Source organism: Electrona antarctica (genome assembly GCF_951216825.1).
Source record: "Electrona antarctica genome assembly, chromosome: 9".
Taxonomy (NCBI): Eukaryota; Metazoa; Chordata; class Actinopteri; order Myctophiformes; family Myctophidae; genus Electrona; species Electrona antarctica.
The window spans coordinates 58,409,468-58,433,409 of NC_136790.1; the positions used below are offsets into that span (position 1 = coordinate 58,409,468).

Sequence of the window (23,942 nt, forward strand, 5' to 3'; positions counted from 1 at the left end):
AGTGGGATCCTCCTGCTGCTTAACGACGACACTGTTCTGTGACTAGGTGTACTAGTGTAGCTTTGCATCTGCCCGTGTGAAAGCAGCATAACGTCGTGGCAGGATACAAACGTCTGTAACCCCCACTCCCCCCCCACTCTTGAACGAAGTTGAACGAGAGAAAGTGACGTTCACACACGCAATAAATGAACGCGTTCACAATGACGTTCATCAGGCAGAAATACAGTACGTTCAGTTCACGTTCAGCCCAAATGAGAACGCGTTCGTGAACTATCGTTCTTTGAACGCGTTCGGGTACAACACTACACACACACACACACACACACACACACACACACACACACTCTCTCTCTCTCTCTCCCCTGTATAAAGTCTATGGTCCTCATTCACAAAGGAGAAATACGCAAGAGTGTAACGGAAGCGTAAACAGATGCGGGACATTCCGTCCGATCACGCAACGTTGTTTTGCCGTGCAATTCAAAGAGCGGTGTGTACCACAGGTACGCAGGTGTATGTTGTGAGGTACGCAGGTGAATGCGAGCGGGTGCCAAATGATCGGAAAATCAGCGGATAACTTAATTTGCATTGATCCACGCCCCATTTCACACCATAAAAGGCGTCAAGCATGACTCAGCAGACAGCAGTAAAAAAAATAAAAAATAACTATAGGCCTTACAGCTCAAACGAAATAGAGGTCCTCCTGACGGAATGCAACAAAATAATGATATTTTCCAGTATAGTGGCTTCACAAATTAAAATAAAAATGATTGCTGGAAAGAAATTAGGCTATATTAGGAAATTAAAAGAAAATGATCTGACCATGTCAAGCGCCGGAGCGACGACCACCACCTGCAGTCTCTTTTTTTACATCCATATACCATTACATTTGTGCGTGATTCTTTATATTGTCTATAGCCTACCATTAAACTATATAAATCATTTTCCCAAGCTTACAAAACGGTGAACGCTGCTCCGCACCGCTGCAGCAATGTCAAGCTGACTTACGGTATAAAATGCAGCTTGGCCATTTATTTATTTAAGTTCGGGACCAAGGCAGCAAGCTAGCGTATACTTGGCAATTATATTATAAAGCCTTTTCTTTTCTATTAAACAATTGCTCACTCACACCTTTGCAGAGGTAAAACATATATCCGATATTTTTATCAGAGCTGCATTGATTCATGCGGGGAATAGATTAATATCATCTCACTGTCATCTGTCTGAATGCCATGTGGAGAATGGATTTGTTCTGATCATGGACACGTAGGCATAGGCCTATAGCTATTTAAAATTTCAACCATATACGGCGGGTAGCCTCCTCTTTGTCAGATCTAAGTGCAGGTTCATTTATGATGATGTCGTCATATTAAAATGATTCGCGAATTTCGCGGGACATTTGGCACCAAACTTGATTGATCTCATCAATGTAGTAGCCTACAGCCTAGCTATAAATTCCCCATATTATAATTAATTAAGGTGCACTGGCTTAAAACTATGACTGGCCGAATTGCACGCGCTGATGCAATAATGTGGACTTCTATTTTTTTATAGGGCTAATTAGCCCTTGTGACTGCTGTCTGTCTGTCAGACCGGCATGTCTGTGAACCATAGAAATAATCTGTTCTGTCCGGGCCGGGCTCACCGCACCGTTATATTCATTTTCCAATGAATTCGTACAGTGCAGAATGCAGATAAGTGTATGTTCTTTTTTAACATGCAGCGCGAGTCCGCGAGAGCCGATCTACAAGCTCACAACGCGTTGCACTGCGAGTAGAAAGCTGGGACTCTAGGCTAACCTGCCTCTAGAATGCATGCATTTAGGCATCCAAGTGATACTTGGCTTTTATATAAGCTATCATTTTTTTATGTGCTGACCAATGTTTTGGACACATTCCTACATATTTTATCTGAGATTTGGGGAATTTTAATTGATTCAGAATGAAGACTAAAGCCTTCTGAATAAATCTACGCAAGCAGTACACGACCCTCTGAGCTGGCGCAGCTTTTAGCGGAGATTCCGACCATCCGACGTCACCGTCAAGTTCACGTTCAAGTTCATGAATTCCCACGTAATGTGGGAATCCACGTAAATGCCTGTCCGCTCACGCTCCGCTCACGTTACGTAACGGTATGAGCGTAAACGCCGTTGTGAATGAGGACCTATGTCTCTCTCTCCCCTGTATAAAGTCTATGTCTCTCTCTCTCTCCCCTGTATAAAGTCTATGTCTCTCTCTCCAGGTGAATCAACTGAAGAGAGATCTTGCTGATATGAAACAGGAGCTTCAGTTCAAAGAGCACGGCTTCACTACGCTGAAAGAGTGAGTATGAGAGAGAGACATGGGGTTTATACAGGATGGAGAGAGAGAGAGAGCACGGCTTCACTACGCTGAAAGAATGAGTACTGAGAGAGAGACATAGGGCAGCATTATGCATGTCTTAAGTACCAGGTCTTATGACTTAACTTAAGACCTGGAGGCGTGGTCAATGCTGTTTGGCCACTCAGAATAGCCAAATGGCATTGATCACGTCTCCAGGTCTTAAGTTAAGTAATAAGACCTGGTACTTAAAGGGGAAAACCACCCATTTTCAACATTTTACTATGTCATTATTATACCTTAGAGCTGTTGTGTGGAAATAATAAAAAAGTCCCCCCATTTTGTGTTTCCTAGAAATGTAATTGTGAAAAAAATCATTAGCATGGTGAAACACATCTTGATGACATCATCAAGATGTGTTTCACCATGTTAATGATTCTTTTCAGACCTCTAGTTCTAGGAAACACAGAATGGGGGAACTTTTGTATTATTTCCACACAACAGCTCTAAGGTACATTAATGACATAGTAAAATGTTGAAAATGAGTGGAATGCCCCTTTAAGACACGCATAATACTGCCCATAGGGTTTATACAGGATGGGGAGAGAGAGAGAGAGAGCACAGCTTCACTACGCTGAAAGAGTGAGTACTGAGAGAGAGACATAGGGTTTATACAGGATGGGGAGAGAGAGAGAGAGCACGGCTTCACTACACTGAAAGAGTGAGTACTGAGAGAGAGACATAGACTTTATAGAGCGTCGCAGCCCCGCCCCCCTCGAGAGACCCGGAAAAGAAATCCCCGTTCATTTTCCTCATAGACTTTTCAGAAAGTACTAGTATTTAAAGACGTTTACGCCGTGGACAAAGACAACTCTTGTCGTGACAAATCATGACAACAAACACAATGTTTTGGGCCAAACAAAGAATTAGAAAGAAGAAGAAAACGGCAGGTTACAACACTTTTTTGTTGTTTTTCTTCTTTGTAATTATTTGTTTGTTCCAAAATATTGTGTTTGTTGTCATGATTTGTCACGACAAGAGTTGGCTTTGTACGACGCTTATAAGGTCTTTAAATAAATACGTTTTGAAATGTCTATGGGAAAAATGCATTGGGATTCATTTCCTGGGCCTGGCGTCGTCATGAAAGGGGGCGGGACTGCGACGCTCTATACAGGGGAGAGAGAGAGAGAGCGCGGCTTCACTACGCTGAAAGAGTGAGTACTAGTCGACTAGTAAACTAGGCAACTAGTCAACTAGTAAAAAGCCCTAACCCTAACCCTAACCCATACTGCTCACCCGGGTGCCGTCTACATTCCGGTTATCACCCGTCTCCGGTGGTCACCAGACTATACCTAGTACTCCGGTGAGAGCAGGAGTGGACCTGGTGAGACGTAGGACGCAAAACGCCCCTATGATGGAGGGAGGGAGGGAGGGAGGGAGGGAGGGATGGAGTGGATGGATGGATGGAGGGAGGGAGGGAGGGAGGGAGGGAGGGATGGATGGAGGGAGGGAGGGATGGATGGATGGAGGGAGGGAGGGAGAGATGGATGGAGGGAGGGAGGGAGGGAGGGACGGAGGGATGGATGGATGGATGGATATAGGGAGGGAGGGATGGATGGATGGATGGATGGATGGATGGAGGGATGGATGGTGTTTTCTCCATATGTACAATGTGTCACCACTCTGTTGATCGCCCTGCAGGAGAGAGAGAGAGAGCACGGTAGAGAGAGGTTAGGTTACAGACAGAGTGGTCTGACTACATTCCACAACGGTGTCACTTCTGTGACCTTGTTCTGTCTCTATGTCTCTCTACCTCTCTCTCTCACTCACTCTCTCTCTCTGTCTCTCTCTCTCACACACACACACACACACACACACACATACACACACACACACACACACACACACACACATTAACGACATTAAGGACATTAACGACTTGAGATTTTTCCAAGTCGACTTGTCAGACAGTCTGGGGGGGGTGGAGGTGCGCGCGCTCAAATACGGAGCATGTCAAACAAAGCACTGCGCACACAGTGGCCTCTCCAATATGGCACAGTGTATGTATCATCTATATGGCAAAGCGCTGATTATCAAAACATAAAACTATAATGCACATGCAGCGGCCCGAGAACACAATACAAAATATAACATCAACATCATTTGGCACATCATCAGAATACAATCAATCTGCATTACCTTCCACGTGAACCTTCTCCTCCTCCTCCTCCTCCTCCAACTCGATAACGTTCTCATGTTAGTTTGTTACTTCTTTTCTGAGCCATGCAAATAAACAACAACCCGCACTGACCGGAGACGGAGAGGTTCATGTGATGTGCCCCGCGCGTAAAGCTAAACCAGAAACAGGACAATCATTGCGTCAGCACGGATGTAGCCTCGGAAAGTCAGACGCTTTATTTCCAGCACGGAGGTGAGGGGGATATCGTTTGGGGATAAAGGTTCCGCGCTTCTATCTGTTACTTCTCTCTGACACAGCGCCGTTCAAACTTCAAATTCAGCCAGTTAATAGTGGGACACCGCGCGCTGAGAGCCACAGCTGCAGTTGGTTTTTAATTAAGGGCGCGTTCTGAATGCAATGCAAACTAATAGGCGAGTGCGCTCCGGTGCATATGCAAAGGGAAATAATGACTTCTGTCCGTGACAATAATCAATGCTACGGTTTGAATTCTGTACACACGTGCGTGTAGAGCAAACAATATGATATGGGGATTTTTTTTTTTTTTTTTAACTTTCGACTTCTCCTAATCTGAATCGACTTGTGTTAATGAAATCGATACATCGATACATCAATGCTTTAGTGAATGCCCTAACGTGTGTGTGTGTGTGTGTGTGTGTGTGTGTGTGTGTGTGTGTGTGTGTGTGTGTGTGTGTGTGTGTGTGTGTGTGTGTGTGTGTGTGTGTGTGTGTGTGTGTGTGTGTGTGTGTGTGTGTGTGTGTGTGTGTGTGTGTGTGTGTGTGAGTGACTGTGTGTGTGACTGTGTGTGTGTGTGTGTGTGTGTGTGTGTGTGTGGGGGGGTTGACAACTTCACACTAATACCTGCCTGACTGCCCGGGGGAGGTAAAAATAATGTTCGGGCAGGTGTAGTTTTCTACTGGGCTGCCCCACAGGGCAGGTGTAGTTTTCTACTGGTTAGTGCTGCCAGAATTGGCCAAAAATTACGTTTGAATATTTCTTTCCTGTGGGTTCGGAATGATTCGAACGGCTCGAATGTCGAATTTATATAATTTTAATATAAAATATTGCAGCGTAATATGCAGTAAAACTTCCTCTATATGCGCCGGTCCTGTATCAGGTTGGTGCTGAGAAATGATCTCTCTTGTGAGATTAATTGAATGATTCATAATTATCTTAATAGCCTAATTTTTGTCTAGTTTAGACACAATTTGGAGAACAGAGAGGCATCGCTCCAACTAGGGTTGGGAAGGTTACTTTTAAAAAGTTACTTGCTAAAAACTAGTCCGTAACGTAATCCGAGTACCACAATTTAAAAAGTAACGGGTTACTTTCAGTTACTTTTGGATTACTTTTAAGCAAAACTCTATTTTATTAGATAAAACACGTTTTACCATTGATAACCAGACAAGAATGTTGAGCTTATGAAATTAAGAAAAGGACAACAGAAATATGGTTAAATCAGTGGTTCTCAACCTTTTTACAACAAGCAGAACCTCCTCAGAAAATATATTTACAACAAGCAGAACCTCCAACCTTATTATGATTCATGTTAAAATACAGTCCTATTCGGCTAGGCAAGTCACGTGTTCACACAAAAGGCAAGTTCATTCCAAATCATAATAATATTGAATACAAATAATATATATAGGCCCTAGCCAAAGTCATGCTGTAGGGCAGTGTAGGCTACAAAATATAAAGAATATATATAGGCCCTAGCCAAAGTCATGCTGTAGGGCAGTGTAGGCTACAAAATGATAATATATATAGGCCCTAGCCAAAGTCATGCTGTAGGGCAGTGTAGTATAGTAGAGTAGTAGGTATGCAGTGTAGGACAGTGTAGCTACAAAATTATATTGATAAAAAAAAAAGAAGGATAAAAAAACAACTGGCACTTTAACACTAAGTTGTCACAGACACGCAGACAGGCAGGCAGACAGACAGACACGCAGACAGGCAGGCAGGCAGACAGACAGGCAGACAGGCATACAGACATACACGCAGACAGGCAGGCAGACAGACAGACAGACAGACACGCAGACATACAGACAGACACGCAGACAGGCAGACAGACAGACACGCAGACAGACAGGCAGACAGATACGCAGACAGACAGACACGCAGGCAGGCAGACAGACAGACACGCAGACAGGCAGACAGACAGGCAGACAGACAGACAGGCACGCAGGCAGACAGACAGACACGCAGGCAGGCAGATATACAGACACGCTGACAGGCAGGCAGACAGACACGCAGGCAGACAGACATGCAGGCAGGCAGACAGACACGCAGGCAGGCAGACAGACACGCAGGCAGGCAGACAAACAGACAGACAGATAGGCGCGCGTGCGCGCACACAGACACAGACACACACAGCTTAGCGCAACAGAGTTAATGAGTTTCAGACTGTTTCACTTTGCAATGCGCGACCCAGCGCAAAGCATCTATTGGTCACAGCTGAAATTAATCGCAGATTTAATTAAAACTGATTCAACTGAAACTCTTTGGATTTGTATGCCGTTTGATTCTACATCTACATGTGTCTGTCTCTCTACCTGTCTGTCTCTCCTGTAAGGATAGACAGGAAGGTGTCTCACCTCCCACGAGGTTACAAGCTGAGTGAAGCTCAGAACATTCTGACCTGTCTGTCTCTCTACCTGTCTGTCTCTCTACCTGGCTGTCTCTCTACCTGTCTGTCTCTCTGTCTGCCTGTCTCTCTACCTGTCTGTCTCTCCTGTAGGATAGACAGGAAGGTGTCTCACCTCCCAGGAGGTTATAAACTGAGTGAAGCTCAGAATATTCTGACGGAGGTTCGATCCATCCGGGACGCCCTGGGTGCAGGAGAGAGAGAGAAGGTGGAGCTCATGCAGGTAATTCATATGATTCTATAGTTTAATGAGTAGTACTACTCATTATACTACTACTACTACTACTACTCATTATACTACTACTACTCATTATACTACTAATAGTACTACCCATTATACTACTAATACTACTACTCATTATACTACTAATACTACTACTCATTATACTACTAATACTACTAATCATTTTACTACTACTCATTATACTACTAATACTACTACTCATTATACTACTAATACTACTACTCATTATACTACTAATACTACTACTACTACCAGTGTTGTCCCTGAACGCGTTCAAAGAACGATCGTTCACAAACTCGTTCATATTTTGGGTGAACTGAACGTACTGTATTTCTGCCTGATGAACGTCATTGTGAACACGTTCATTTCTGGCGAGTGTGAACGTCACTTTCTCACAGTTCAACTTCGTTCAAGAGTGAGTGTTTCCATAGAGCCTTCCACCAATAAGCCCTTAGTTATCCGACACAAATTAACTAATCTTTCTCAGCCGTCACTGGATCTACTGTGTGTTTCAGCTAGTGCTCGTTGACGCTCGTTCTGGCAAATATGTCTATTCTAAGGTATAGCATATAGTTGTATAGACATATCACCCTGTGCTCATACTGTGCACAAATGTATTAGCCTACATAGATCTTTGTGTTTGAACACAAAATGCAATTGTAGAATCCCCCAAAAATGTGCGCTTTGCACGCACGCTGTGCGGCCCTCCACACACAATCATTCTACAGTTGTGGCCCCCGACCTAATCTAGTTGAGTACCCCTGGATTAGATACTACTACTATGGATTCATATGCAGGATGTGGTTATTATAATGAACTCTCCTCTCCTCTCCTCTCCTCTCCTCTCCTCTCCTCTCCTCTCCTCTCCTCTCCTCTCCTCTCCTCCCCTCTCCTCCAATAGAAACTTGCGGTGTTGAAGGATGGCTTCCTATTGGACGTTGGTGGTTCCCAGCAGGATTTGTGGGGCAGTGTTGGGTCTCTGTGCAGCTCAGAGGTGTCAGCCGGTCCCCGACTGTTCTGTGAGGCTGGATCCCAGACGGATATACCTCTGGAGGTAAAATAATAACCCTATGACCCTGTAATATAACACTATGACCCTAACAGAGTGTGTGTCCGTCCGTGTGTACATAGTATAGCATATATGTATAGTTTATATGTATAGTGTCATTATATAGATTATGTTCTAGTTACGTTCTTAGCTTATGCATGTTTCATGATAAATGCATTTTTATATATGTGATGTATTCCCATGCTTTTTTGTTCTTGCTTAATGTAAATCGCTCTGGATTAAGAGCGTCTGCTAAATGCCTAAATTGTAAATTGTCCATCCGTCCGTTACCAGCTAATCTCCGGCACCGTTAACCCGGTCGATGCCAAACTTTGCACACACTCCCTGGATGCCAACAATGAACCTCTGCCCCACATTTTCCAGAACGGCCTGTTATAGCGCCACCATGAGGCAGCTTTTCAATTATTTTACCTATAACTGCACCGATGCATTTTTCACATTTGCCTCTTACCAGCACTACCAGGAGGCCGACTTTTGTAAAACACATTTTTTGATATTACTCCTCCAGATTCTGTCCAAAAATCTCGCAAATCGTTACACAGTATCTCTATAGTCATGTGCTCAAGACGGATTTGTCTCGTATTTCATATTCCATCCTAATTGGCTATAAATGGCTTTCAGTTTCAAAGATTGCAGGATTGGCCCATTTAGAACAAAAAGCCTCAAATCATGAACGCAGCGTTTCCTACTAGGCTGAGGAATATATCCCACCCTTTTCACATTGGCCTGTTATAGCGCCACCAACAGATGGATTTTTGCAAAACACATTTTTGGAACAAAATGCCTCAAATCATCCAATTGCCATCAAAGGCATATGAAAAAATGGCACCCTTTTTGCATTGTTTATTTGTGTTGCCCTGTTATACAACCACCAGATGAAGGCAGGCTGCAATGTCCTGCTCATCCAGAATTCTATCCTCACTCCTCAGAGATGCTATGAGTGATCTGACTGCATTTCCTCAAATTGTTGCAAAAAACAAAACAAAAACATTTTGCCAAACATCACACACGCACTCCGATCCTCCTGGTGGAGACCTGTGCCCAAAAGTGTACTTTTTCTAGTTATTATTATTATTATTATTATTATTATTATTATTATTATTTCAGGTAAACAACAAGCTTGCAGAGAAGGTTCGTCTCAGTCTGAAGTATGAAGAGACCAAGAGAAGGTACATTACATTACTCTGTGTGTGTGTGTGTGTGTGTGTGTGTGTGTGTGTGTGTGTGTGTGTGTGTGTGTGTGTGTGTGTGTGTGTGTGCGTGTGTGTGCCTGCCTGTGTGTGTGTGTGCGTGTAAATAATATAAGCTCCTTTCCTCCAATAGGATCTCCTCCATTGAGCATCGGATCGCCTCATTGGACGGGGAGGCGTGGCCTGGACTTCTGGACCCAGAACGAGACCGTCTCATCCTGATCAACGAGAAGGCGGAGCTTCTGAAGGAGCTGAAGTATGCCCGCCTCCCACAGCCCTCATGCTCCGCCCTTAACCCCGCCCCCTGTGCTGGTAACGTTGTTTTAATGAATACCTCGTTTAGCACCGTTCCCGTCCTAACCCTGTGATCTGATTGGCTAACCCTAACCCTGTGATCTGATTGGTCCACAGAGAGGATGGAGACGCAACGCAGATGTCTGGAGAGAGATCTGCAGCAGGCGAGAGACAGACAGTCTAAAGCTCTGACTGAGAGGTGAGACAGGCAGAAAGACAGACAGGTAGAGAGACAGACAGTCTAAGGCTCTGACTGAGAGGTGAGACATGCAGTCTGAGGCTCTGACTGAGAGGTGAGACAGGCTCTGACTGAGAGGTGAGACAGGCTCTGACTGAGAGGTGAGACAGGCTCTGACTGAGAGGTGAGACAGGCAGAGAGACAGACAGGTAGAGAGACAGGCAGTCTAAAGCTCTGACTGAGAGGTGAGACAGGCAGAGAGACAGGCAGTCTAAGGCTCTGACTGAGAGGTGAGACAGGCAGAGAGACAGACAGGTAGAGGGACAGACAGTCTAAGGCTCTGACTGAGAGGTGAGACAGGCAGAGAGACAGACATGTAGAGAGACAGGCAGTCTAAGGCTCTGACTGAGAGGTGAGACAGGCTCTGACTGAGAGGTGAGACAGGCAGAGAGACAGACAGTCTAAGGCTCTGACTGATAGGTGGGACAGGCAGTCTAAAGCTCTGACTGAGAGGTGAGACAGGCAGTCTAAAACTCTGACTGAGAGGTGAGACAGCTAGAGAGACAGACAGTCTGAGAGGTGAGACAGCTAGAGAGACAGACAGTCTGATAGGTGAGACAGACCGTCTGAGAGGTGAGACAGCTAGAGAGACAGACAGTCTGATAGGTGAGACAGACCGTCTGAGAGGTGACACAGCTAGAGAGACAGACAGCTAGAGACAGACAGTCTGAGAGGTGAGACAGCTAGAGAGACAGACAGTCTGATAGGTGTTATGTAACTAAAGCTATCTTTAGTTACATAAGTTACATAAGTTCAGCCTTTGCATACACCTGTAAGGTCGTCGAGTCTAGGGCAAGTGCTACGGGCTAAGATGGAGTGGGCTTTCAGACTACGGTGGAAGATTGGGAGTGAGTCTATAGTTCTGACTGTAATGGGAAGTTCATTCCATAGTTTAGATTGGGAGTGAGTCTGTAGTTCTGACTGTAATGGGAAGTTCATTCCATAGTTTAGATTGGGAGTGAGTCTGTAGTTCTGACTGTAATGGGAAGTTCATTCCATAGTTTAGATTGGGAGTGAGTCTGTAGTTCTGACTGTAATGGGAAGTTCATTCCATAGTTTAGATTGGGAGTGAGTCTATAGTTCTGACTGTAATGGGAAGTTCATTCCATAGTTTAGATTGGGAGTGAGTCTGTAGTTCTGACTGTAATGGGAAGTTCATTCCATAGTTTAGATTGGGAGTGAGTCTGTAGTTCTGACTGTAATGGGAAGTTCATTCCATAGTTTAGATTGGGAGTGAGTCTATAGTTCTGACTGTAATGGGAAGTTCATTCCATAGTTTAGATTGGGAGTGAGTCTATAGTTCTGACTGTAATGGGAAGTTCATTCCATAGTTTAGATTGGGAGTGAGTCTGTAGTTCTGACTGCAATGGGAAGTTCATTCCATAGTTTAGATTGGGAGTGAGTCTGTAGTTCTGACTGCAATGGGAAGTTCATTCCATAGTTTAGATTGGGAGTGAGTCTGTAGTTCTGACTGCAATGGGAAGTTCATTCCATAGTTTAGATTGGGAGAGAGTCTGTAGTTCTGACTGCAATGGGAAGTTCATTCCATAGTTTAGATTGGGAGTGAGTCTGTAGTTCTGACTGCAATGGGAAGTTCATTCCATAGTTTAGATTGGGAGTGAGTCTGTAGTTCTGACTGCAATGGGAAGTTCATTCCATAGTTTAGATTGGGAGTGAGTCTGTAGTTCTGACTGCAATGGGAAGTTCATTCCATAGTTTAGATTGGGAGAGAGTCTGTAGTTCTGACTGCAATGGGAAGTTCATTCCATAGTTTAGATTGGGAGTGAGTCTGTAGTTCTGACTGCAATGGGAAGTTCATTCCATAGTTTAGATTGGGAGTGAGTCTGTAGTTCTGACTGAAATGGGAAGTTCATTCCATAGTTTAGATTGGGAATTTGGGAGTGAGTCTGTAGTTCTGACTGCAATGGGAAGTTAATTCCATAGTTTAGATTGGGAGTGAGTCTGTAGTTCTGACTGCAATGGGAAGTTCATTCCATAGTTTAGATTGGGAGTGAGTCTGTAGTTCTGACTGCAATGGGAAGTTAATTCCATAGTTTAGATTGAGAGTGAGTCTGTAGTTCTGACTGCAATGGGAAGTTAATTCCATAGTTTAGATTGAGAGTGAGTCTGTAGTTCTGACTGCAATGGGAAGTTCATTCCATAGTTTAGATTGAGAGTGAGTCTGTAGTTCTGACTGCAATGGGAAGTTAATTCCATAGTTTAGATTGAGAGTGAGTCTGTAGTTCTGACTGCAATGGGAAGTTCATTCCATAGTTTAGATTGGGAGTGAGTCTGTAGTTCTGACTGCAATGGGAAGTTCATTCCATAGTTTAGATTGGGAGTGAGTCTGTAGTTCTGACTGCAATGGGAAGTTCATTCCATAGTTTAGATTGGGAGTGAGTCTGTAGTTCTGACTGCAATGGGAAGTTCATTCCATAGTTTAGATTGGGAGTGAGTCTGTAGTTCTGACTGCAATGGGAAGTTCATTCCATAGTTTAGATTGGGAGTGAGTCTGTAGTTCTGACTGCAATGGGAAGTTCATTCCTTTGGTTGCTCAGACCAGACGTGAGATCTGAGCGTGTCATACAATAAAGTCACAATAGAAATGCAGACATTTCAGTGATCTGTCTGTCTGTCTGTCTGTCTGTCTGTCTGTCTGTCTATCTGCAGGTTGCGTCATCACTGTAAAAGGAACAAGTTGGTCAGAGAGTTGGAGGAGATGGTGAGACTGGCCTCGTCTCTGAGCACACAGCTGAAGAGGTAGGTGCACACACGCTCGCACGTGCACACAGAGCACACAGCTGAAGAGGTGCGCACATGCACACACTAGGGCATTCACGTGAGTTTTGATAGTCAACTCGATTACCATCAAAATCGGTTGATAGTCGATTATTCGACGGTAAAATATGATATTTTTTCCATCCAATCAAGCATTAAAACACCGTGTTCTGAAACGGCCAGCGAGTGAAGGGTTAACTGCAAAACGTAGCCGGTGAATGCAGGCCGAGTGGAATAGTAAGAGAGTGGCGACACGCTTTGATCTCGCTGCAAAGCGGGGTGCTGTGGGTTATAGTTCCAAACATTGGAACTATCCCATTGAGACAAAGCGGGGTGCTATGGGCTATAGTTCCCATTGAGACAAAGCGGGGTGCCTATGGGCTATAGTTCCAAACATTGGAACTATCCCATTGAGACAAAGCGGGGTGCTATGGGCTATAGTTCCCATTGAGACAAAGTGGGGTGCCTATGGGCTATAGTTCCAAACATTGGAACTATCCCATTGAGACAAAGCGGGGTGCTATGGGCTATAGTTCCCATTGAGACAAAGTGGGGTGCCTATGGGCTATAGTTCCAAACATTGGAACTATCCCATTGAGACAAAGGGGGGTGCTATGGGCTATAGTTCCCATTGAGACAAAGTGGGGTGCCTATGGGCTATAGTTCCAAACATTGGAACTATCCCATTGAGATAGAATGAGCACTTCCTCATTCCATTGTTACAATGGGAGTCAACGCTAGTGTCGCCACTCTATTACTAGATTACTCTGAATGCAGGCAGGCTGGCTGTGCTGCTGCCGCTCTGCTTGGCCGAAATTCACATCAGCTGGATGGACACGTGAGCATGTAGATCTGCTATTTTTGATGCGCAAGACCTTTCTACGGCGCAGCATAGCATGTTACGTTGTTCACAATGTTCAGTTGGAGACTGGAGCGGCGCTGGTTGAAATGAACGATGCAATGTTTTTCATTCAATTCATACAACCCTAAATGTTCAACAACAAGTTACAACCACAGTTCATTTGGTCTTAGCTGTTTGCATAGCTGTTTGTTTTTAATAATGCCGCACGCCTGCACTTTTGTTGGATAAGCATGAAGAAAGATGAATAAGAAAAATAAACATGAAATCACGGCAACAGCTACTGTAGTGTGACTGTCACCAAACTGGATAATATTGGTCAGAGTGAGGAGGAACTCCTGCTATACTTTACTGTACCGGACGACACGACGACACGTCTCCAATCTAACTTGAACAAACTACAGTAATAAACTCACCAATAGTAAAAGTATTTACACACTGTAGTTGTCCCCATTGAGCGTATGAGCCTATGAGGCATGCTTTTTACAACGAAAATCTGTCTGCCAGTGCCGCCGCCGCCCACCGCACCTACACGAGTGACGGTGACGGAAAAACCCACATACAGTAGACTATATGATATGAAAACAATCAGCCAGGAATGGATTAGTACTTAAGTTGGATAATTGAATAATCAAATTTAATGTTAATGCCCTAGCACACGCACGCACGCACAAAACATCACATATTATACAACGCATCACGATTATAAAAAGCATCAGAAAACACAGAGTCGGGGGCGGGGCAGCAAGTACAGAAAATAAAGGCATCAATACAATACAAATCACACCCGTGTGAAGTGAGGGGCGCTAATATATTAAAGTCTAACTCATGTTGATTAGGTGATGTAATGGTGATTTATAACAAACGGTGCCAACACAAACATTAAACACCATTAACAATAAAGAGACAATATGACGTAAATTACACATTATGACGTACATTTTCCTTCATTGTCAATGGCGTTTACAAAACAAACATTAAACCTGTATATAGGAGGGGCTAGCGCCCCTCAAAAATTAAGGCATCTGGTAAAAAGGTAAAAAACGGTCAGGTAGGTAGGAGGAAAAGCAAACCTGACAAACCTATCCAGTACTCCAGACATTGTTTTCAAATTGAGTGATCAATTGTATCAAACGTAGTCGTTAGATCACAGAGTACGAGAACGGACACCCTAAAGATCATTAATTACTTTTACAAGTCCTGTTTCTGTGCTGTGACCTTTGACCTTGCTGTGCTGTGACCTTTCCTGAAACCAGATTGGAATGTGTTATGCACCTTCTCTAATACTACTATAATAATGTTCTGTCTCTTCCAGCCTGTCGGCCAGTACTCTGTCCTGTTCGTCGGGCTCCAGTCGAGGGTCCCTAGCGTCCAGTCGGGGGTCCCTGACCTCCTCCAGGGGGTCCCTAGCGACCACCTCCTCCTCTCTGGGCTCCTGCTCCTCTCTCTCCTACGCTGAGCTGCTCTACCTCGACCCCCTCGAACGCCCCGAGGAGCTGGAGGTCTCCTTCCTCCTGCAGGAGAACCAGGAGGTGCAGCCAGGAGGCTTCCGTCCGCGCTGCCTTAACTCCATCACCACCATCCAGGAGGAGGCCGGGGACCCCCAGGGGACCCCCCGGCTCTCTTCTGGGGACCCCCAGGCCTCCCGGCTCTGCTCTGGGGACCCCCAGGCCTGCCGGCTCTCCTCTGGGGACCCCCAGGGCCCCCGGCTCTGCTCTATGGACCCCCAGGACTCCCGGCTATCCTCTGGGGACCCCCAGGGCCCCCGGCTCTGCACTGTGGACCCCCAGGGCCTCCGGCTCTGCTCTGTGGGGGGGTCCGAGGACCAGGCCCTGATGCTCTCCTCTATGGGGGACCCCCTCAGGGGGTCAGAGGACCTCCCGGACCCGGGACTGTCCCCTCGCTCCTCTCTCTCCTCGCTGTCGCCTCCCTGCTCGCCCTCGCTCCTCCTGGCCAACTGCTTCCTGTCTAGACAGGAAGAGGAGGAGTCTGACGCCCAGGAAGAGCACGGCCTTGGCCGAGAAGGTCAGTACCTTTCTGTCCTCTGATTGGTTCACTTTAGTCTTTAGTCTTCAATGATTGGTTCACACAAACACTTTAGTCTTCAATGATTGGTTCACACGCTTTAGTCTTCAATGATTGGTTCACACAAACACTTTAGTCTTCAATGATTGGTTCACACACTTTAGTCTTCAATGATTGGTTCACACAAACACGCTGGGCGTAGGAGGGGCCTCAAAAACGAACATTTTGGAGTTAGGTGGTTTCTCCCGACAGCAGAGATAGTCTGTATATATAGCTGTATTTATAGATAGAGCAGGAATGACAAAATAAGCTCTAAAGATATTTTAAAATGAACTGAAATAACAAACAGATTGCTCTGTTTTTGGAGCTGTAGTTCCATGTCTCTCTAGTGGTCCAATCAGAATGGAGCTGTAGTTCCATGTCTCTCTACTGGCAGCCAATCAGAATGGAGCTGTAGTTCCATGTCTCTCTACTGGCAGCCAATCAGAATGGAGCTGTAGTTCCATGTCTCTCTACTGGCAGCCAATCAGAATGGAGCTGCAGTTCCATGTCTCTCTAGTAGTCCAATCAGGAGGGAGCTGTAGTTCCATGTCTCTCTAGTGGCAGCCAATCAGAATGGAGCTGTAGTTACATGTCTCTCTAGTGGTCCAATCAGGAGGGAGCTGTAGTTCCATGTCTCTCTAGTGGCAGCCAATCAGAATGAAGCTGTAGTTCCATGTTCAAATCAGAATGGAGTTGTAGTTCCATGCTCCAATCATAATGGACTATCAATCTTTGCTTTTAGTGATGTATACAAACCCTGGACCGGAGGCGGAGCTACACAGCAGACTGGCAGACAATCAGGAGGAGGAGAGAGGAGGAGGAGCCAATGAGGATGCAGGTGTGTCTGGACTGAAAGGTAAGGAGGTGTTTGTATCTGTCTGGGAAACACGGAGTAAACCAAAGGTTCCTACTGATGGAAGTGTTACCGTCTGTATCTGTCTGGGAAACACGGAGTAAACCAAAGGTTCCTACTGATGTAGGTGTTACGGTCTGTATCTGTCTGGGAAACACGGAGTAAACCAAAGGTTCCTACTGATGGAGGTGTTACCGTCTCTATCTGTCTGGGAAACACGGAGTAAACCAAAGGTTCCTACTGATGGAGGTGTTACGGTCTGTATCTGTCTGGGAAACACGGAGTAAACCAAAGGTTCCTACTGATGTAGGTGTTACGGTCTGTATCTGTCTGGGAAACACGGAGTAAACCAAAGGTTCCTACTGATGGAGGTGTTACCATCTCTATCTGTCTGGGAAACACGAAGTAAACCAAAGGTTCCTACTGATGGAGGTGTTACGGTCTGTATCTGTCTGGGAAACACGGAGTAAACCAAAGGTTCCACATGGAACGGATGGAGGTGTTACGGTCTGTATCTGTCTGGGACATGATTGTAGTATGAACCTGATCTATATAGTCTAGTTCTGTAGATCGTAGAGCTATAGAACTACATTATATAGATCAGGTTCTCAACGCTGAAACCCCCGGAAATGCTTTGGCCATGTCTTACACTGGTGTGTGTGTGCACGCGCGCACGCGTTGCATACCCTGCGTTGCATACCCTGCGTTGCATACCCCCACGGCAGAGCATGTGTGCGTGAATGCGTGTCCAAAGAACAGCAAAGGCTCTTAAAATAATGTAAGCTCGTAGTGTAACCTGACACACACACACACACACACACACACACACACACACACACACACACACACACACACACAGTCAGGTAACACACCACACAGTCAGGAGGTGTAACTGGAGACCAGGCTCCAGTTACAACTCCTGCTAGTGTGTGTGTGTGTGTGTGTGCGTGAGTGCGTGTGTGTGTGTGTGCGTGAGTGCGTGCATGAGTGCGTGCGTGCGTGCGTGCGTGGTATTATGTCAGCTGTAACCACAGCATCCTTATGCAACTCTCACTGTTTTCACTTTTCACTGTTGTTGAGTTTACGAGTGGAACCAAATGGACCTGCAAAGCGTGCATTCTTTCACCCTCAGAGTTACAGACCTGTAAGGGTCCATTTGGTTCCATTTGTACACCCGCAGAGTTACACCTGTAAGGGTCCATTTGGTTCCATGTGTACTCTCAGAGTTACACCTGTAAGGGTCCATTTGGTTCCATGTGTACTCTCAGAGTTACACTTGTAAGGGTCCATTTGGTTCCATTTGTACACCCGCAGAGTTACACCTGTAAGGGTCCATTTGGTTCCATGTGTACACTCAGAGTTACACCTGTAAGGGTCCATTTGGTTCCATTTGTACTCTCAGAGTTACCCTCAGATTTGAAATTTAAGGGATATTTGACTTAAAAAACAAAACAAAACAACATGGTCATTTCATCGTCTACCCAGGCTCATGTGAACACCCCAGACAGTTTTTAATTCTCATGTGAACACCCCAGACAGTTTTTAATTATCATGTGAACACCCCAGACAGTTTATAATTCTCATGTGAACACCCCAGACAGTTTTTAATTCTCATGTGAACACCCCAGACAGTTTTAATTCTCATGTGAACACCCCAGACAGTTTATAATTCTCATGTGAACACCCCAGACAGTTTTTAATTCTCATGTGAACACCCCAGACAGTTTTTAATTCTCATGTGAACACCCCAGACAGTTTTTAATTCTCATGTGAACACCCCAGACAGTTTTAATTTCCATGTGAACACCCCAGACAGTTTATAATTATCATGTGAACACCCCAGACAGTTTATAATTCTCATGTGAACACCCCAGACAGGTTTTAATTCTTATGTGAACACCCCAGACAGGTTTTAATTCTCATGTGAACACCCCAGACAGTTTATAATTCTCATGTGAACACCCCAGACAGTTTTTAATTCTCATGTGAACGGGTGTCCTATACAAACCCATTATAACTTCAAACTCCATTTTAACCATGTTAGATTCCTCAAAAACACCCTTTATTGGGTCGTCCACTCACAGTTAACAGTCTTTGTATTGAGGTGTGCTTGAAATGTACTGTAATTCTGCAAACTGTTAATCAATATTTCAATCAATCAAAAACCTTTTTTCTGGTGACTGATTGTCCTTCTAATAATGAGGGGGCTGTTTTTTTTTTTTTTAAAACATCCCGTAGTGGAACTCAACGCCATGGCAACCGCAGGTGAAAGGTTGACAAGGTGTTCAGTTTCACACACACACTCACGCACACACGCACACGCACAAACACATTATAACGGTACAGCGCTTTGTAAAGTGGTGTGATGACAACCACCTTGTTCTTAACGTGTTTGACCCCAAGAGTATTGGTGACCTCAGGATGTGGTCATTGGTGACCACAGGATGTGGTCACCAATGACTAAAGACTACTAAAGATTACTAGAGACTTCAAATACAGAACTTTTCTAACAGACGGAAGGAAATTGACCTTTTTACCAATACAATAATATTAAAGAAACTGTTAACTGGTTAATATGTGTACAGTCACTATTAAAGTGTAATGTTGTTTCCCCGGGCAGTGCTGGTTGGCAGGTATCAATACACTATCTATCTATCACTATACAGGTATCAATACACTTTTAGACCCACATGTTTGTGCCAGCGTGGATGATTACATTTATTTATTGATCGCCTTGATTGTTTAAACATGGCATCATGGGCCGCTATGCTCCATAGCAGGCTTGATAAGCCCAAAGCCTATTGATACCAAGTACTCGATAAGCCCAAAGCTTATTGATAACGGGTACTCGATAAGCCCAAAGCTTATTGATAACGGGTACTCGATAAGCCCAAAGCTTATTGATACCGGATACCCAAAGCTTATTGATAACGGGTACTCAATAACCTTGATATCGGATTTTTTCGGGTATCGGTTATCGAGCTCCATCCCTACAAATAGTCAGAGATGTTACCCATGTTTTAAATGGATAGTTTGTACTTCCTTACTTCAGAAGGTTAGGGTTAGCTTAACCTTAACCCTCTGGGAGAAGGTTAGGGTTAGGCTAACCTTAACCCTCTGGGAGAAGGTTAGGGTTAGGCTAACCCTCTGGCAGAAGTACAAAGAACCAAAGTGGAAGTACATCAGGTTTAAAAAGTCGTTTGTACCCGGGCATCAACTAAGATGTTGAACGAGGCTCTGAAACAGCAGCGACTGTGAGAGGTTAGATTAACTACATTGTGTCACTGATGTTTAATGGCTGCAGCAGGGGAGAGAGACAAATGTCCCTTGTGGACGGTAAAGTTTACCTTGACCTTGACCCTGCTCCTCCTCTTTCCAGAATCCTCCACCCAGGGGGCGGAGCCTAGGAAGATGGGCGTGTCATCGGCCGTGTCTGACGAATCGGTGGCTGGCGACAGCGGCGTGTACGAGCCAATGGAACGCAGGTGGGCGGGGCTGTTCTTACTTTTAATTCATTTAATAATCAAGAAGCATTAATCCAATTAAAAATATATATAATTGACAATGAAAGGAGAAATTTGGTCATGTATTTGGTCATGTAGCAATGTGTCAAATGTCCGCTAACATAGATTGATCAGGCTCAAGAGTGCCCCTCATTTCACACGTGTGTGTGTGTGTGTGTGTGTGTGTGTGTGTGTGTGTGTGTGTGTGTGTGTGTGTGTGTGTGTGTGTGTGTGTGTGTGTGTGTGTGTGTGTGTGTGTGTGTGTGTGTGTGTGTGCATGCATGTACGTGCACACGTGTGTGCGTGCGTGCATGTGCGTGCACGGTGCAGGCCGGGCCTCGTTGCAGATGCGTTGCAGGGTTGCTATGACGACAGTTCTCCCAGAATGCACCTGGGTCTGCGCTACCAGAGCAAGGAGCAGCGATTCAGCGTCCACATCACACAACTACAGCACTGTAGCGCCCTCTGGCTGTCGGAGGACCACACACTGTAAGGATTACTGTGTGTGTGTGTGTGTGTGTGTGTGTGTGTGTGTGTGTGTGTGTGTGTGTGTGTGTGTGTGTGTGTGTGTGTGTGTGTGTGTGTGTGTGTGTGTGTGTGTGTGTGTGTGTGTGTGTGTGTGTGTGTGTGTGAATCTATATAAATGCACCATTTACCATAAATAAACCATCATGATTCTGAACCTAGAATCCATCGCACACATAACATAACAAATGGATGTAGTTCATACAAACATGTGTATATTGCTCGCCACGACCGGATTGTTGACCTATAGACTATAGTGTCTGATGCAGTTTGAAAATATGTGCCATCTAGTGCAGCAATGTATAAACATTCAAGAGTGTTACCAGATTGGTTTAGCTGTGCATGCGATGTCTTTGCTAACATCCCAAATACACCTGATGTTGTCTTTGTTGACACCATCAGTCACCAGGAGATGATGTAAAAAGGTGGGCTGTGTCTTTGATCTGTACATGGACCAGGCATTCCAAGATAAACATTCTAAGTACCAACCATTACTTGGAAGTATAACAAACCTGGGATATCGCTGTAGATTCTCCATACTGATATTCTGAAGCCTGGGGGCCGTGTGCATAAACTGACCATGAGTGGCCTAAGAATATCTGGCATGGCAAAGAGCAAAGCCAAACAACTTGACAAATACTGAGCTCTGTTTGGACTGTTATAGGCAGTTTGTCTGTGTGGAGGAGGAGGTGCCATGTGTATCCTTATAGGTGTGTGTGTGTGTGTGTGTGTGTGTGTGTGTGTGTGTGTGTGTGTGTGTGTGTGTGTGTGTGTGTGTGTGTGTGTGTGTGTGTGTGTGTGTGTGTGTGTGTGTGTGTGTGTGTGTGTGTGTGTGTGTGTGTGTGTGTGTGTGTGTGTAGGTACGTGCGCGTGGCGGTGCTGCCTTGCTCAACAGAACGCTGTCTGTTCAGAAGCCGCGGCTCGCTCGCCCGAGGCACCGCCCTGGAGGTGAACGAGGTGTTCGCCGTGCAGATATCCCACAATGCACTGCGGCAGAAAACCCTGAGGGTGGACGTGTGTCGACACACCGGCCAATCAGAAGACTGCCTGGTAACCCCTCCCCTTTCATAACCCGTCCCCTTTCATAACCCATCCTTTGTTTATATGAGTCTATGGACTTTACGATTACATCACTGTAATAGACCCCCAGGTGTTGTGTATGAGTCTATGGACTTTATGATTACATCACTGCAATAGACCCCAAAGTGTTGGGGGTCTATGTAACCTATGGGTATGTAACCTACCCTATGTAACCTCACCTCTCCTCTCCTCCCCTCTCTCTAACTGCATTAAACCCTATGTAACCTCTCCTCTCCTCCCCTCTCTCTAACTGCATTAAACCCTATGTAACCTCTCCTCTCTCTAACTGCATTAAACCCTATGTAACCTCTCCTCTCCTCTCCTCTCTCTAACTGCATTAAACCCTATGTAACCTCTCCTCTCCTCCCCTCTCTCTAACTGCATTAAACCCTATGTAACCTCTCCTCTCCTCTCTCTAACTGCATTAAACCCTATGTAACCTCTCCTCTCCTCTCCTCTCTCTAACTGCATTAAACCCTATGTAACCTCTCCTCTCCTCTCCTCTCTCTAACTGCATTAAACCCTATGTAACCTCTCCTCTCCTCCCCTCTCTCTAACTGCATTAAACCCTATGTAACCTCTCCTCTCCTCTCCTCCCCTCTCTCTAACTGCATTAAACCCTATGTAACCTCTCCTCTCCTCTCCTCCCCTCTCTCTAACTGCATTAAACCCTATGTAACCTAGGGGTGGGCGATATGGACAAAAGTATTATCACGATATTTTGTCAAGCCGTATCACGATAAACGATATTATCACGATATTTTTTGGGGGGTTTTTGAGCCCCTCCTATATACGGGTTTAATGTTAGTTTTTAATTCAATGTTTGTTTTAAAAACGCCATTGACAATGAAGAGAAAATTTCCCTAACACAAACATTAAATCCCATTAACAATAAAGAGAATTTAATGTTTGTTTTGACACTGTTTGTTTTACATCATTACATCACATCATAGCAATCAGAGCGCCCCTCACTTCACACAGGTGTGATTTACAGTACAACGTAACAACAAACTAAAAGAAATACCATTTTTTAGACCCTCCAGAAAAACGTGGGCAAAAATATTATTATTTAATATTGATTATGCGATGGAATTTGCAGGGTTTTATGTGAATTTATGCAGCAAAATATGATATATAATCATCATTAACCTACACCCTATGGTATTGGTTCTCAAAGTGGGGTCCAGCAGTTCCAGGAGGTCCCCAGCTAAATTTATGAATATCATAAATATCTATTTAACCACTTTAATCATACACATTGGCTACTTGAAAATAGCCGATCTACAAGCTCACACAAAATATTTTTTCAGATTGGGGTCCACAGTCAAATACATATTAATTTAGGGGTCCTTGATTGAGTGAGCAGAGCCATGCAAAACGTCTGCCTTTCATGATTTTCAAGGCAAAAAAAGCAAAGCTTTGTCAACACTCTGCCTTAATTTACTGCTCTTCAAGGCAAAAATAATACCTCATGTCATTCCTTAGATAAGTGAAACTCCGGTTTATGTTGTGGTTTTACTCTCTCTATTAGGGATTTAAAATGTTATGCTTGCAAGTGTTGATCCCATCTGCTTCCATGGAATACTATAACGTTTTGCTGAGTTGGTTTGCTGGATACGTTTTTGAATGTGGCGACTCAGTTTACAAGGAGTAGGCTATCATCAATGGACGCACGTCGCATAAAGTAGGATTCACTTTAAATTGTCATTATGAATGTAGGCGGAGCTACATTATAGAGCAAGGGAGGAGAAGAATGACGGACGGTGTACAGCGCAAGTCAGCACGCGTACACACACACACACACACACACACACACACACACACACACACACACACACAGCGTGTGTGTTTTTGCAAACTATGAAGTGGCTGTCGGCAAAACCGTAGGAGTTTGAAAATAATGTTCGTTTGGTCCTTGTCCCTTACGGAGAATCCGAAATAGTTCCATACCACTGCTGTACAGTTCTTTTTGGGAACTAGCCCTTCCTCAACCTCCACTCGCTCGACATCTGAGTATAATTGCCCGTCCATTTATTTCGTCTTTCTTTACACATTATTCTGTGCGGAGCGCAGTGTGTAGACAAAC

General features: G+C 44.8%; 1 protein-coding gene across 1 annotated transcript in view; it reads left to right on the forward strand.

Annotated features, from left to right (window-relative positions):
• The window catches only part of wwc1 (WW and C2 domain containing 1), a 48,479-nt gene that overhangs the window by 12,543 nt on the left and 11,994 nt on the right, over positions 1-23,942 (forward strand). Inside the window, 12 exon segments of the mRNA XM_079509474.1 lie at positions 2,239-2,318; positions 7,250-7,379; positions 8,302-8,454; positions 9,577-9,638; positions 9,793-9,971; positions 10,071-10,152; positions 12,862-12,951; positions 15,144-15,853; positions 16,638-16,751; positions 20,128-20,233; positions 20,582-20,740; positions 21,637-21,826. Coding sequence (XP_079365600.1) covers positions 2,239-2,318; positions 7,250-7,379; positions 8,302-8,454; positions 9,577-9,638; positions 9,793-9,971; positions 10,071-10,152; positions 12,862-12,951; positions 15,144-15,853; positions 16,638-16,751; positions 20,128-20,233; positions 20,582-20,740; positions 21,637-21,826 — 2,055 coding nt within the window.